Source organism: Anabrus simplex, chromosome 1, assembly GCF_040414725.1.
Source record: "Anabrus simplex isolate iqAnaSimp1 chromosome 1, ASM4041472v1, whole genome shotgun sequence".
In the NCBI taxonomy this organism is placed as follows: domain Eukaryota; kingdom Metazoa; phylum Arthropoda; class Insecta; order Orthoptera; family Tettigoniidae; genus Anabrus; species Anabrus simplex.
Genome location: NC_090265.1, coordinates 964712184 through 964729656, shown reverse-complemented (window position 1 = coordinate 964729656; position 17473 = coordinate 964712184). Strand labels below are relative to the sequence as shown.

General features: G+C 38.5%; 1 protein-coding gene across 2 annotated transcripts in view; it reads left to right on the top strand.

The window, feature by feature from the left end:
- The window catches only part of na (sodium leak channel non-selective protein na), a 711066-nt gene that overhangs the window by 485730 nt on the left and 207863 nt on the right, over nt 1-17473 (top strand). For both annotated transcript variants that reach the window (XM_067148870.2, XM_067148869.2), the window contains exons 21-22: nt 8829-8962; nt 9045-9210. In XM_067148870.2, the coding sequence (XP_067004971.1) occupies nt 8829-8962; nt 9045-9210 (300 nt within the window). The remainder of the gene's footprint in view (nt 1-8828; nt 8963-9044; nt 9211-17473) is intronic.

Sequence of the window (17473 nt, the reverse complement as noted above, 5' to 3'; positions counted from 1 at the left end):
CTCAGGAAAATCTCAAAATCGCATCTTAAAAATGACTACAACCGGCACATCACTTCTATAACTGGAAACCTTAAAAACAACCCTAAAAAGTTCTGGACCCTAATTTCGTCACGCAGAAAGTCACCCCGGATACCACTCAATCTTAAACTACATAGTGATGATGTCCCAACTGAATTAAGGCCTCAAAAATTCAATGAGTACTTTCACTCTACCTTTAGCCCTCCTGCACCTATCACAGAACTACCACAGATCACTAGTGTTTGCAGTTACTCACTGTCACAAATATCAACGACCCCTAACGAAGTACAAAATATTCTCAATAGTCTCCCAACAAACCGCTCCACCAGGCCCAATGATATTAGCCCTATATTCCTCAAAAATACTTCTGCATCTCTCTGTGCACCGTTATCTACAATTTTAAACCTGTGTATGGCTACTGGTGCATTCCCCGACAGCTGGAAACAAGCTGATATCACACCTATTTTCAAATCTGGCAACAAATATGATATCTCATCATACCACCCTATATCTATCGTTCCAATACTATCCTCTGTCCTCGAAGGAATAATCCACCGCCGACTCCTCTTTTTCACACAGCCGTACATATCTGAAGGACTACACGGATTCACTCCCGGAAAATCATGCCTCACTAACCTCACTGTTCTCAATCACCACATCATTTCAGCAATGGAAAATAAATCTCAGTTAGATGCAATCTGTATAGATCTGGCCAAGGCATTTGACTCAGTGGATCATGCACTTCTTCTTCATAAGCTCGCTACCAGATTTAATATCCATGGCCCCGTCTTGTCATTGATAACAAGTTTCCTCTCCGGCAGACAACAAAGAGTGGTACTCCCTGAATCTGCCTCATCATGGTTATCTGTGTTATCAGGAGTATCTCAGGGCAGTATTCTGGGACCCCTACTCTTTGTTCTCTATATCGATGACATAATTTTTTGCACCCGAAATAGTCAGTGTTCCCTCCTCTTGTACGCCGACGACCTGAAAATCCTAAGAGAAGTGTCTACGCCTGATGACTGTGACGAATTACAGACTGTTCTCAATTCGTGTGGTGACTGGTTTAAGAAATGGAATCTTTCTCCCAATTTTAAGAAGTGCAATACAATCTCCTTTTCATTGCTAAAGCAAGGAATGAACACTGCATATACCATCCACGGAAATACATTGCAATCGGCTTCTCAGGTAAGAGACCTAGGTGTTATAATAGACTGTAAACTAACCTTCTCTGCTCACATTCACTCCATAAAATCCCGTGCTATGCGTACCCTAGGCATTCTTTACAAGTTTACTGAAATTAATGATATTAACGCCTTAAAATTATACTTTGTCTCATATGTTCTCCTCATTATTGACTTTTGTTCCCCTATTTGGTCCTCATCTGCTATCACAAACATATCTCATCTAAATAGTATTTTTAACTTTTTCACTTTCATTGTTAAGACTCGCAATCCTGTTTTTAAGAACAAAACTAAATCTGACATTATGAACTACCTGGGTATACTTGACCTGAGAAGCTGTTTACAGTTCTCTGACCTATGTTACCTTCACAAAATAATCAATGGCTACACCAAATGTAATTCTCTTCCAGCGTACTTCCCTATACACGTTCCTCCCCGCCCTAAACGCAACCGGCGCACCCATCATGTGTCCCATCCGCGCCTAACCTTACAACAACGCTCTATCTTCCACCGTCTCCCTACACTTGGTAATTCACTACCCAATATCGACATATTCACACCTTTCTCATCCTTCAAACAAAAAATTAAAAGATTCCTTTGAAGTCCTCTCCAGGTTTTCACTTTCTTCCGTCCCACCAACCCTTGACCTTTCTTCTTCCTAATTTCTGAAACCGACACTTGCCAGTTACCGTTGTCATTGTTGTCACATTGTTACTGTTAAAATTGTTAATTATTGTTGTTACTTAATATTGTTGTTTATACCGTTGTTATCTTTTATACTTATTTAAACTTATTATTATTATTATTATTATTATTATTATTATTATTATTATTATTATTATTATTATTATTATTATTATTATTATTATTATTATTATTAGTGTAAAATGGCCCTCCATAGGCTGTATCTAATAATTAAATAAATAAATAAATAAATAAATAAATAAATAAATAAATAAATAAATAAATAAATAAATGTACTTTGTAACCTTTCTGGGAGAATGCTGCTGCAATTCTAGATCTTATTCTGTTGTGCCTAGCATTCCTAAGCAAGTCTTCCTGTGAACATGAACCAAGAACATGAGGTAGGCTTTCACGCTCACTGCAGTGGACTCTGTCCCAGCTACATTCAGGGAGGGCCCGTAGAGGAACCATGTTGTATTGCATTGTCGGCACGTCCGCTGTGATCCGGAGACTCCATTTAAGGTATCGATCCACCATTTAGCCGGTGTGTATTGCTCCTTTACTGTGAGTTTTTATTGCACACCATTTGCTATATTCTTTCCTTAGCATTTCTCTGAACTTCTTTCGGCTAAGTTCTTCGAGTGGAGTGTTATCTGCATTGATGTTATGTACTCATTACCAGCCTTCTCTAGCAAGTGACAGATGTTAAGATGTTGAAGTGGTGCCTCACGTTCTGCCTTCCACAGCCCAAGCCTCTTCATTTTATTTGCAGAGTAACTGAAGAAATTGTTTGATTGTGCTTCTCGCAATGTTCTTCTTCTTCATCCTCATCATCATCATCGTTTTCATTTTCATTTCCCATTGTCCAGCTTCTGCCCGGTCGGGGTGTTGATGCGACTTCTCACAATGTTCTTCTTCTTCTTCATCTTCATCATCATCGTTTTCATTTTCATTTCCCGTTGTCCAGCTCCTGCCAGGTTGGGGTGTTGATGGTTCTTCTCCGTCGTTGCCTCTCCTTCCACCACTCCTCTTCAGTAATTGTATTCCAGTCCAGTCTTCTTTTTATACTGTTCTCAACAGAGTCCATCCATCTTCCTCTGGGTCTCCCTCTTGCCACCTCTCCTCCTATTTTAGCCACCAACACTTGTTTTGGTATACTTCCCTCCTCCATCCTCATAAAATGTCCAAACCATCTCAGTTTATTCTTCTCTATCCTATCACTCAGTTTTTATACCTCCGTCTCTTTTCTGACCTCAACATTTCTTTCTCTCTCTCTCCCTACCATACTCCTCAGGAACTTCATTTCACTGGTGTGAATTTTACTCTCATTTCTTACTTTCAAAGTCCAAGTCTCTGATGCATACGTTAATATAGGGGTATAGTACATCTTGTACATTATCTCTTTACATTTCATTTTTTGCTAGTTGTTTTACATCGCACCGACACAGATAGGTCTTATGGCGACGATGGGACAGGGAAGGTCTAGGAGTGGGAAGGAAGCAGCCGTGGCCTTAATCAAGGTACAGCCCCAGCATTTACCTGGTGTGAAAATGGGAAACCACGGAAAACCATCTTCAGGGCTGCCGACAGTGGGGTTCGAACCTACTATCTCCCGAATACTGGATACTGGCCGCACTTAAGCGACTGCAGCTATCGAGCTCAGTTTTACATTTCATAGGAGGTTCTTTGTTCCACTCCAGGTTCCTTACATTCTTGTAGAATGTATTTCCTGTTTGTACCTTCTGCTGATCTCCTTATCCAAACTTGCATCTTGCATTCTTTCACTTCCCAAATATTTGAAGTATTCATTAACCTCAATGTTTGGTCCCCTGATATTAATGATTCCTTCTCCTTCTCCTTCTCTTTTTCCTCTTGTCATCACCACTGTTTTGCTCTTCTCCACACTGATTTTCATACTATATTTCTCAATATTGTCATTTAAAGCCTCTAATTGGATATGCACTTCTGTATTATTGACTCCCCAGATCACTATTTTATCTGCAAACAACAATATTTTCATATCCACTCCATATCTTTCCTTTGTTTCCTTTAGTATTTCATCAATAACTGTTATAAACATAAGTGGAAACAATACACTTCCCTGTCTTAGTCTGGTTTGGTTTCTAAACCAATCTATTCTCCCCACTGGAGTCTGGACACAACTGGAACAATTCTTATATATTACATTCATTAGTTCCCCTTGATTACCTTCCACATCCTTTTCTTTCCAGGGTTTCCCACTCCTTTTCTCTATTAACACTACCGTATGCCTTCTTTAGATCAAGGAATACCATCACCAGATCTTTTCCATATTCTCACTGTTTTTCCATCAGTAAGCTCATGGTAAATATAAGGTATATTATTGACGTGCCCTGTCGAAATCCACACTGCTCTTCTTCTAAACTTTCTTTCCTTCCTCTCATCCTCCTTTCTGTTATTCTCTCCAATATTTTGGCTACTTGTGACAATAGTATAATTCCTTGCTAATTGTCACATACCTTCATGTCACCTTTCTAATAGAGGTATTATTACACCTTTACACCAATCATCAGGTACTTGCTTTTTCCTCCATGTACACCTTAGCAGCTTATATATCCAATGTAGACCAATAGGTCCTGCTGCCTTTATCATTTCCACACATATTTCATTCATCCCTGCTGCTTTTCCTGTTTTCATTTATTTAACAGCCATTCCCACCTCTGCCATTGCAATATCACTCTCCTGTATGGATCATCCTGATTTACCACCATACTCTCTTCTGCATCATTTCTCACATTCAAAAATTTATTGAAATAATCTTTCCATCTATTCTTTATCTCCTCTGGGTCTGCTATTACATTTCCACTCTCTTCCTTCACTTTTTTGTGTAGATGTTTTTTTCTTATCTTTTGTCAATCCATACAACATCCTTTTTCCATCTCCTTTTCTAACTCTCCTTTTCTACACTTTTTTAACACTTACTTTTAATTTCCTGATATTTAACCTTACTTCCTTCCTCCCTGTCTCCATTCCATTCTTGCCATGTTTTCTTCTTTTGTTTAACAACCTCCTTCACTTTTGCATTCCACCAAGGTGTCTCCTTTTCCATCACTTTTTCTGAAGTTCTGCCACAAATCTCTGCACAGCTTACAAAAGTGTTTTTAATTTTGGTCCATTCTTTTCTAACCTTTCTATTTCTGATATAGGGATGTGCTGTTTTAATTCCTCCTGAAATTTCTCCTGAGTTCTTTTATCTTTTATTTTCCATATTTTTATTTTCTTCTGCCTTATTTCTTTTACTCTCACAATATTACCTATTTTCAATTTTGCTATTACTACTGTATGGTCTCCATCAAACACCTCAACTAGTAGTGCTGTTACATCCATTAACTGTTTACAATATATTTTATCTCATCATCATCATCATCATCATCATCATCATCATCATCATCATCTGTTTACCCTCCAGGTTCGGTTTTTCCCTCGGACTTAGCGAGGGACCCCACCTCTACTGCCTCAAGGGCAGTGTCCTGGAGCTTCAGACTCTTGGTCAGGGGATACAACTGGGGAGTATGACCAGTACCTCGCCCAGGCAGCCTCACCTGCTATGCTGAACAGGGGCCTTGTGGAAGGTTGGGAAGTTTGGAAGGGATAGGCAAGGAAGAGGGAAGGAAGCGGCCGTGGCCTTAAGTTAGGTACCATCCCGGCATTCGCCTGGAGGAGAAGTGGGAAACCACGGAAAACCACTTCCAGGATGGCTGAGGTGGGAATCGAACCCTCCTCTACTTATTTGACCTCCCGAGGCTGAGTGGACCCCGTTCCAGCCCTCGTACCACTTTTCAAATTTCGTGGCAGAGCCGGGAATCGAACCCGGGCCTCCGGGGGTGGCAGCTAATCACGCTAACCACTACACCACAGAGGCGGACATATATTTTATCTACCAAAAAATAATCAATAATTGTTTTTGTCCTTCTTTCACCCCAATCATATCTAGTGATCTTCCTACTTTTCTTCTTTCTGAACCAGCTGTTCCTCACAATCATTCCATTTCTCTCACAAAAGTCATTCAGCTTATTTCCCTCACTGTTTCTTTCACCATATACAAATGGACCAATCACTTCTTCTTTACCAATTCTGTCATTTCTGACCTGCATGTTGAGGTCTCCTGTAACTATCACTTCCACATTGGTGATTACTTCATCGAATTTCTCCAAGAATTCTCCTATATTTTCCTCACTGTTACCAGTGTGGGGTGCATAAAGGTGTACGAAATATTTCCATACTTCTTCCGTCTTCAGTCATACTCTGATTATTCTATCACTAATGTAGTCTACCCTATCTACATTTTCATCCAGGATTTTGTTAACAATCACTCTTCAATTCTTTATCTCACCTCCTCCACTCCAGTTTTGGGTGTACCCTCTACTCATCCTCTTCACTCCCCTTCCCCTCCAGTCGATCTTATTCAGTCCCATCATTGCAACATTCTCCCTCTCCATAAGATCAATCAACTTTTCTGAAAATCCTGTCAGGGTTGACATTTATTATTCCCACCTTCATAATATTAAATGCTGGTTGCCCACTTATCACATCTCCCCCAGCACAAAAACTGCGTACTGCTTTTTAGCAGGGTACTTACGTCTACCTTTCACGAGGCTGATAATTACTACCACTCATTTTAGGCTTATGAGGGGAACAGATGCCCTTATACCCAGCCCTAACATGGGAAACAAATGCTGCTGATGAATAGTGTACTCATACTATTCTTTGAGTACTGGTCTGCCTCTTCCGCCATCTCCACCATTCCAAAGTCCATCTTCTCCGCTGTAGATTCCGTCAAGGTCTTCACTCGTAACCCTGAGCTGGGACCCTTACTGGGTCAATGTGCTCTGGGACTCACATAGGCAGGGATCTCACGATCTTGTCGACATGAATTAAGAAGTAAAATTCTTTCAAGAATAAAATTTACTGTATCCACCTATTCAATACAATTCACAGTTTATAGTGATTAAATTCTACATGAATTACATACACGTTTTAGGTACATGTTTTGCCCTTTTTGGTCATCTTCAGCCTATTGACAATCTTAAGGTCAAGTCCAAGGCCTTGTTTGAGTTAAACATTTGAAATTAATACTATACAGAATGATCTTATTTTAAAAAAAAAAAATTGAAAAAATGTTTTTCTTTAAAATGTGTACGTTGAATAAAACCAAAATTTGTGACATGAATACCATAAAAATTATCTACATTTAACTAAAAATGTCCACAGTGAAAATTGGATCTTGTTACTTGTAAAATGAATTAAGAAGGACTGCAGAATTTTATTAGTACAGTGGAACCTTGGATTGCGAGCATAATTCGTTCCGGCAACACGCTTGTACTCTAAAGCACTCGTATAACAAACCAAGTCTTCTCATAAGAAACAATTGAAACGCGGATGATTCGTCCACAACACAAAAATATTTATTCGCATACCATTTCTAAAACAAAATGAAACGCAAAACAAATTACAGTGCACTTTTCCTTACAATAGAATCATTGTTGGTGTGAGGGAGACGAGCGATGACCTGAGAAGAGTTACTGTGTAGCACGAATTTCACTAATGGAATCACTGCTATCTGTTGGCTCACTGGAATTGTTTTCTTTTCGTGCAACTTTAACGAGGAACCTGTCCAGTGACTGTTGATTTTGCCTCTTTTTCAGGATTTCACGAAAATGTGACATTGCACTGTCATTGAACTGATTCATCACTCGCACTGCTACAGCCTTATTCGGGTGGTGTTTTTCTACAAAATTCTGCACCGTTTCCCACATTTTGCACTTCTCCCGAGTCTCAGTTGAAGTGAGAGACTCCATTGACTTTTCCTCCTCTTCCCCAGACAAGATCTCCATAACCTCCTCCTGTTGTTCGCGATGTAGGTCCACCAGTTCGTTGGTGGTCAGTTCCTGGCTATGTTCTTCCACCAGCTCTTGAATGTCCACGTTATTCACCTCCAGCCCTATAGTCTTCCCTAAGTACACAATTCCATCGACAATCGGCAGCTCATTGTCATCAACAATCCCCTCAAAGTCACGTCCAAGAACACTGTCAGGCCACAGCTTTTCCCAAGTGGAAGGGAGAGTTCTCTTGGTGACTCCATCCCAGGCTTTATCAATGATCTTCAGGCAGTTCACGATGGGGAAACAATTTCTCCCAAACCCTCGGCGGGTAAGGTTTGTTTCTTCGGTCCCTTCGAAGCATCACTGAAATAGTGGTTTGGTGTATAGCTTCTTGGAGTTCGAAATGACTTGTTGATCCATAGGCTGAAGTAGTGTTGGGAGGAAGGAACTTAACCTTAATGAACTTGAATTCCTCAAGTAATTTGTCCTCAAGGCCTGGAGGATGAGCAAGAGCACTGTCCATAACCAACAGGACTTTGAGTGGCCGATTATTTTCGGAAAGGCATTTCTTCACTACAGGATCAAAGACCTCATTCATCGATTCAACAAAGGCACAGGGGAGGGGAATACGTAGGCACATGTGATGCTCGTATTGCAGAACCTCACTCGCTTATCAAGTAACAATTTATTTAAAATGTTTGCTCGTCTTGCAAAACACTCGTAGACCAAGTTACTCGCATTCCGAGGTTTCACTGTATTAGCATTCTGCAGAGTGTATATAAGAGTAGGCCATATGAACTGATGTACGACAGAGGAATTTTAGCTAAATTGTTGAGATTGCATTTTAGGTCATTTATGACTTTTTACTGAATGAAAATAATTTTTTCATGAAAGTTGACTCCCAAACATCTAATATTCTTGTCTGGTTCAAGATGTCGAATAGCAAAGTACTCTCTTCAAGTACCAAAAGGCAGTAACAAAATTCCCTCTGTAATATTTATAACCACTGATTTAGATGGATTATTTTATATACTTCATTAATAAACTTGAATATCCTAAAACATTGTTACCTTTCTTTCAGGTCCATGCTATTTATATTCACATTTACATCTTCCTGGGTTGTATGATTGGGCTCACTTTATTTGTGGGAGTTGTCATTGCCAATTATTCAGAAAATAAAGGAACAGCTCTCCTGACAGTTGATCAAAGACGATGGTGAGTTTTAACTTATGTTTCTCTCTTCTTTATAATGTTGGTTATTATGTTATAATGTTTGTTCTGATCTGTATCCCTACAGGTGTGATTTAAAGAAACGATTGAAGATTGCTCAGCCATTGCACCTTCCTCCACGACCTGATGGGAAAAAATTCAGATCTTTCATCTACGACATAACACAGAACATTTACTTTAAGCGGTTTATTGCATTTATGGTTCTTATCAACAGCAGCCTTCTGTGTGTTTCTGTAAGTATTGGCAGAATATGGGACACTGTATGAATATAGGTGAGGAAAAGAATACGACTCTAAGAAACAGGCATTTTTTTTTCATTAATACTTTCACATATATCATTGGTTTGCTGTTAAATCCATGGCTCATTGAGCATCCTTGAAATTATAAGTAGAGACCAGATTTTAAAAGAACATAAGTGAAAGACATAAGCTAAAAGGACTAAAAAAAAAAAAAAAAAAGAATATGTTACTCGCTCAGAACAGTGCAATTTTAATTGAAAACACACTTCAGCACATTCATGTATGCACATGGCACACACAGTGTTACATTTATAACTTTATAACATAAGGAAAGTGTTGTATTCGATAACATTCAACATTTCAATGTGTTTAAAAGTCAGATTCTGCCTCTTTGAATGCATCCAACATGCTGTTCACTTGTTCTGCCACACTACTATATCCCTTGGACAATGTCACTTCACGATGGCACCCAATAGAAATTTGAAGAAGTGTTTTCAAATTTGGATTTCTCAATAGAGCCTTTGTCTGTGCTACAGTTGCAGATTCTTCATTATCTAAGGTCAACAAACTCTTTAATAATTAAAAATCTCACTTAGAAAAACAACACACAAAATCTCCATTCTCCAAATATTTATAAAGGGGAAACTTGCTTATTGGCAAGCCTGCGATCTCTCTATAACAGTGTATTATACTATTTAGAGCCTTAATTAGCATCTTGTTGAGTTTAGATATGAAGGAGTTTTCTGTCTGGTATTCAGTTCTGACTGTTTTGCATACCCTGTGAAAAGTATGAGCAATAAAGGTTGTCACAGTTTGTTTGTTTGACATTGATAAATAATAATAAGGTAGTAGACGATAATCGAATAATCGTACTGACAGAACTTTGCTACCGAACAGTAACACTCTGATGAATAAATAGTTTCGTTATTCATATGATAATCCTCTTGGGGTTTGAAAAGGAATAATAATAATAATAATAATAATAATAATAATAATAATAATAATAATAATAATAATAATAATAATATCTGAAAGAGCATCAGACGTTCCCTGAAGTACATACTGCTATATACTGTGCAGCACTTGCCACAGTATGACTGAACAATGGAAAGCCATTTTTGCCTAACAATAAGTCTGTCAAGGAAAAATTGAGAGAACTACCTTGGGCAAAACGCCTGAAAGAACGCATCATCCAAATCCGCCAGGACGTGAATTGCCTGCAGCAATACAAGAATGGAGTAAGAGGGAAACGCCTAAATAACAAAATTATTCGAATTCTGAAAATCAGTTCAAGGCAGAGTCTGGATGAACCTGGAAGCACAGTACTACAAGAAACCCTCGAAACCATGAAGCAAAAGTTGGCCGCATTATCCAAGCGCCTCAAAAGATACCAAAACACCACAGAGAGAAAATCACAGAACGCAATGTTCGAAAGAAATGAGAAACAGTTCTGCAACAATCTGAACGAGAGAACACACAAGATGCAGCACAAGATGGAAATACGCCCAGCGAAGAAAAAATTCACACCTATTGGTCGGGAGTATGGTCGAACCCAATAGAGCACAATGCGGAAGCCCATTGGATCAGTGAACTGAAAGATAGAACAAATGAAGTGAAGCATATGGCAACCAAGGCTGTTGAGATCGGAGAAATACAACAGAGCATCAAGAAACTGCAGAACTGGAAGGCCCCAGGCATTGATCGTATACACAATTATTACTACAAGAAATTTACATGTACTCATTTCCTTCTGACTCAACATTTCCAGAAATTTTTAGACAACCCGGCAACATTCCCAGCTTTCCTGTACACTGGCATCACATATCTGAAACCAAAGGATGAAAATCTGCAAAATCCAGCGAAGTATCGGCCTATAACATGTCTATCTACTCTATATAAGATAATTACATCTATAATAGCCAACAGAATTCTGAAACACTGCAAGGAAAACCACATCATTGCCGAGGAGCAAAAGGGTTTCAAGAAGAATACCAAGGGGTGCAAGTAGCAACTGATTATCGACACTGTGGTCCTGGAACAAGCACACCATCAATCCAGGAACCTATACATGTGCTTCATTGACTATCAAAAGGCCTTTGATTCAGAACCACACACTTGGCTCATACATGTTCTGGAACTGTATAAAGTTGACCCCTCAATCATTCACTTCCTGAAGACGGTAATGGCAGACTGGAACACCTCACTTCACGTTTCTCTAAGAAATTGCAGTGTTGCAACAAGACCCATACCAATACGACGAGGGATCTTCCAAGGGGACTCACTGAGTCCATTATGGTTCTGCATGGCATTAACTCCACTATCCTACCTACTGAACACAAGTGGGTATGGATTTAGCATTAAGAATAAGCGAGAAGAGCTATTCAAAATCAGCCACCTACTCTATATGGATGACATTAACCTGTATGCCTCTACCAAACCCCATCTCCAACATCTCTTCTCAATTACCAAGATGTTTTCTTCAGATATAGGCATGCGGTTTGGATTGGACAAATGCAGAACCCAAACTGTCATCAGAGGATCCTACTCAGCACAAGGGACACCTTCTAGTTTAAGCGACGAATCCATACAACAGCTGGAGGAAGAAGAAATGTACAAATACCTCGGTTTTCATCAGAGCACTCGTATGAAACATGCCGACATTAAGAGAAATGTCACGCAGCAATATATAACACGTCTCAACAAGGTACTATCATCAAAACTGACAGCTAAACATCTTACCAAAGCAGTCAATACGTACGCCGTACCACTGCTCACATACTCCTTTGGTATCATAAAATGGACCCAAACAGAACTTCAGCAGTTACAAACAAAAACAGCAGTTTCACTCACCCGGTACCATATGCACCATCCTAAATCTGCAACCGAACGTCTTACACTCCCGAGATCAGAAGGTGGTAGGGGCTTCTTATCCATTGTCAATTTACACAGCAATCTGATATCAAGTCTAAGAGAATATTTCCACTCGTGTCTTCATCATGCTGTTTGCAGAGTTGATATAAACTATACACCTCTCAATCTGTCGTCGCCAGAAATGCCTGTTTCTACCCCACCTACAAAAGAGATGAATATGGCCATGTGGAAGCAAAAACCTCTTCACGGGAAATACCCCCATGAACTGGATCAGCCTCATATCGACAAACCTGCGTCGCACGCTTGGCTGACCTACTCTGGTCATTTCCCAGAAACAGAAGGATTTGTTCTGGCCATCCAAGATCAAGTAATTGCTACACGGAACTACCGTAGATTTATCATGAATGAACCAACAGTTGTCTCAGACAACTGCCGCCGCTGTTCCAGAACTACAGAGAGCATACAGCACGTCATCTCTGGTTGCCCACACTTGGCCATCAGCGATTATATGCACCAACATGATCAGGTAGCAAAAATCATTCACCTGAAACTTTCTGTAAAATGTGGATTTCTTCAGTCATCAACTGCATATTGGAAATATACACCTCCACCCATTCTCGAAAACTCTTCATATAAACTACTATGGGACCGAGAAGTCATAACCGATGTCACGCTCAGCAACAACAGGCCAGATATTATTCTAATCGATAAATCAAAAAGATCCGCATCCCTTATAGAAAATGTTTGTCCAAACACCTCCAATCTGCAAACAAGAATAGCCACAAAGATATCAAAATACACAGAACTGGCAATAGAAATACAACGCCTGTGGAAACTAGAATCAGTCACCACAGTTCCAATAGTAATATCATGTACCGGTGTTATTCCAAAATGCTTGCACAGCTCTCTGGCCGCATTAAACCTGCATCATCACACATACGTAGAACTACAGAAAGCCACCCTCCTGAGCACTTTCCACATTGTGAGAAAGTTCCTAGGAACGACTTTTCCTCTGACTCACGCCAAACAGCATGAAGTTCCAGGCCGCAGTTCCAGTAATACTGAAGAACAGATTCCCAAAACGGGAACATAAGAAGTCTGAAGTTGTTTGTATTTATTGTATAAATGTATATGTTGTAATTATTTCTTTTGTAAATATTTGTACATATATGTACCTGTAGTTTCATAATCAAGAGGGTGACTCTTTGCTTAGGCCAAGTCAGCCCATTATGTTACCGGCACAAGCCGAGCCTTCCTAAATTGATGATAATAATAATAATAATAATAATAATAATAATAATAATAATAATAATAATAATAATAATAATAATTATATGCCAGGGAAGCGACTGGAAAGTTAGACGTTCCGTGGTAGGTACATAGATGGCATACAAAGTAAATGGAAATCATGATCTTTAACAAGATAATTAAAAATAGGAGAGGATTTCCACCAATCAATACTTATTTATTGTATATATTAAATTACAGGACCGGTTTCGACCTCATATTCAAGGTCATCTTCAGCTGAACCATACATACATATTTATATAATGAAGCTTTGATTAAGATTGTGGTGTTGAAGGAATGCCATATGATGATGATGTACATTTAGTTACATACAAATGGGGCACGTCTTAGCGTGAACTGGCGTATATGTCATTCTGTACAATATTGCAACTGTATGTCTAAAATGTTGAAAGTCTTAAAACTAGTGTATAAAACACGTCTTTTTCTAAACTAACTTATATATACGTACAAGATAAAAACAATATATAAAAACACTTCATGCATATGAACATTCGTTCTTGCTTGGTGGTCAATACATCGACTAACTTCCGTATTTAAGTCTTATTCACAGTTGTGCATTTCAGCTGCTATTCTTAGAGTTTGTAAAATTGCATGGATAAAAGTTTTGTCTTCCTGTGCGTATGTGAGATAAAACACTTTCAATTTAAAATGGGTGTCAAATGTATGGATGAAATTCGAGTAAAATATGTTCAGCTCTGCTGTGTGTGTTGCCCTTTTATTAGAACCAATTCATGTTGTCTTTTTGGCGTCCGTAAATTTGGATGACATTGGTTTCAAAGTAGTGGCTCCTTTCCCATTTGTAGCTGTGCAATGATGTTATGTTTATCTGTGGAAGATAAGATTAAGTTATAAGTGATATTGTGTGGAGGAATGTCTAAGGGTTATGTGTGTGAATTGGAATATGTACTTACTGTTGTTGGTGTAGCTGAGTTGTGTTTGACGTGCGAGCTTGTAATGTACTACTTCGTGTTCTTCTTGGGCTTATACTAGCTGCTGTGAGGGGAAGGGAAGGAGGGGTAGGGAGAGTTGTTGTTGTGGGGGTAGGGATGGAGCTGGGTGTGTTGTTTGGTGTTTTTCTGTTGCTTGTTGCGTTCTGTTTATCGATTAACTTAAGGTAAGGGTTTTTTAGGGCGGGGATAACTGTATTGAAGATGATGTTAGTTTTTTCTGTGATTTCATTTATGTTGTAATTTGGATTGGTATACTGATCTAAAGTGATGTAAAATTCTTCTGTTATGTTGAGCAGGGGGCCTTTGGGGTTTATGTTTAGGATTTGCATATCGTTATCGATGTTTGTGAAACTGTGTTTATAGTCTGCGACATGTTGTCCTATTGAGGAAAAATGATTGTGTTTCACTGCGTTTATGTGTTCGTTATATCGGGTTAGGAAGTTTCTACCGGTACGTCCGATATAGCTGGTCTCGCAGTTATTACATTTGATGCGGTATACCCCTGAGTGGTTGTATTTGTTGTTGCTGTTGATTGTCCTGACATTGTGTATGATGTTGGTACTATTGTGTGTAGTTCTGAATGCTATTCTTAGGTTATGTTTTTTAAAAATATTAGTTATGGGGTATATGTGTACATTATTGAAAGTGAATAGTGCATAGTCTTTCTTGGGTTCGTTTGCTTTTGTTAGTTTGGTTTTGGGTTGGGATTTTATTTTATGAATGATTTTGTTAACCATGTCTTTCTTGAATCCATTGTTTTTAGCTATGTCATGAATTAATTGTAATTCTTTGTTTAGATCTTCTTTTGTTAACGGTATATTGAATGCTCTGTGTATCATGCTATAGTAGGCTGCTCTTTTGTGTATGTTGGGGTGAATGGAATCTATTTTAATTGTATTTGAGGTATGCGTGGGTTTTCTGTATATTCTGTAAGAAAGGTGGTCATCATGTCTAGTTGTCGTTATGTCCAGGTAGTTCAGTTTGTGATTGTTTTCGGATTCCATGGTAAATTTTATATGGGAATCTATTGTATTGAGTTTATCTAATATATCAGTTTCATTTGTGGACCTATTGTCGAGGATAATAAAGATATCATCAACAAATCTACACCAAAAAAATATATGGTCTATTTTGTTGATGAATGTGTGCTCCAAATAGTCTATGTAAATTTCGGCAATTATACCAGAAGCGGGAGATCCCATTGGTAAACCCTGTTGCTGATAGATAGTATCATGGAATTTAAAGTAGTTGTTACTGATGGCAAAATTAAGTAATTTAATGAACTCTTCTATTTCCAAAGTGCTTAGATTGCTATGACTTTTTAGGTTAGATTCAATGATTTCTATTGTTCGTTTTGTGGGAATGTTTGGGTACATGTTTATTATGTCAAATGATGCGAGTTTGTGATATGGTTCAATCTTTAATCCTTTTGTCCTATTACAAAATTCTATTGAGTTCCGTACTGTTTTATTAGCTAAGAATACGTAGTGCTTTTTGAGAAATCGTTGAATAAATTGCGAAAGTTTATAGGTTGGGCTTGCTCTGTAGTTAATAATAGGTCTCATTGGAATATGGTCTTTGTGTATTTTGGGATAAGCTTTAGCAGTAGGTATTTGAGGATTCATTGCTATAAGTTTAGAGGATTCTACTTCTGTTAAAAGAAAGTGTGTATTTTTTAATAAGGTTTTGAGGTTCCACAATCTTAATCAAAGCTTCATTATATAAATATGTATGTATGGTTCAGCTGAAGATGACCTTGAATATGAGGTCGAAACCGGTCCTGTAATTTAATATATACAATAAATAAGTATTGATTGGTGGAAATCCTCTCCTATTTTTAATTGTGCAATTGTCAATACGGAAATGAAAATTATAGATTACTTTAACAAGATAGTTAACAATATGTACTTAGAACCATCAAAATACAGTGGCAATAAGAGGAGGACCAAAATTAGAAATAACAGCAAGAACCATTGAGAAAAACACATTCAAAAGGAGACAACAGTGACTCGAGCCAGCCACTGAGTTGCGATAAAGTTTCTCAGCACAGCAGAGAATTAAATATACAGTTTACAAATTTGAACAACTCATTGATTCCTGAAAAGGAATAGAATCCTATGAGGTAAAAGGAGAGGGGACTCTAAGTAGGAATGCGATGCGAGGGTTTCATCCTGCAAAGAAAACTTCAAAAGGGTAAAGACCTGGCAGCACTAGCTGAAATAGTCATTTACTGATTGATGAAAAGAAATGTTCTCAATGTTGCAACCACCTGCCATCACTGAGTCTCCAATATTTACAGTTCAAGACATTGGACGATTAATCCTAGCACTCACAGAAACTTCATAACCATTGGTTCATATAAAGAAAAAGAAAAAATAAGGGAGGTGAGATGTCAAAGCCTGAAGGGCTATGGGAATCAAGGTCCAAGTAAACGAAGTCTTTGCTCACCAAATGTGCCGCGTCTGAGTCCAGGCAAAAAGACTATAATAATTGTGTGCAGTAGCATGCCGAGTAGATGGATGTTCTGCCTTATACATGCACGCATACGCGCGTGCACGCGCGCGCACACACACACACACACACACACACACACATACGCATGCACACACACTACAGTTGAATCTGGACTGATTGTTAGTTGGGAGAATCAAGAGTTTATATAGGAGGTGTGTAGAAGGTACTGGAAACGTTTAAACATACAGTTCATTCGAGAAGGTGGTGTAACGTAGCAATGACGTGGCGAGCAACATTATGGAGTCACATATCGTTCACATGGGGTACTAGTTCCGGCACTAAACTTGTGCCATCATCAGCCAGCAAGTCAAATTGGGCAAACACATTATAACTTTAAAACAACTTTAAAACACACTATAACACTTGCACAGATGAATATGAAATAAAATATGGTACATGATGATGTTGCATTTCAATTTAAAATCCATTGAAATGACGATGCCTCCGTTGTTGTATACCCATGGCGGTTTGTCCAGCTTGTATATGACTTTAGTTTTTTAAATCTGTTAAAATTATGCTGCAGAGTTTAATGTCATATAAAGTTAACACTATGTGTGTTCTGTAGGTTGGTTCCGAAATATCAACATGCATATGTTGAACTAGGTTAGATCCTA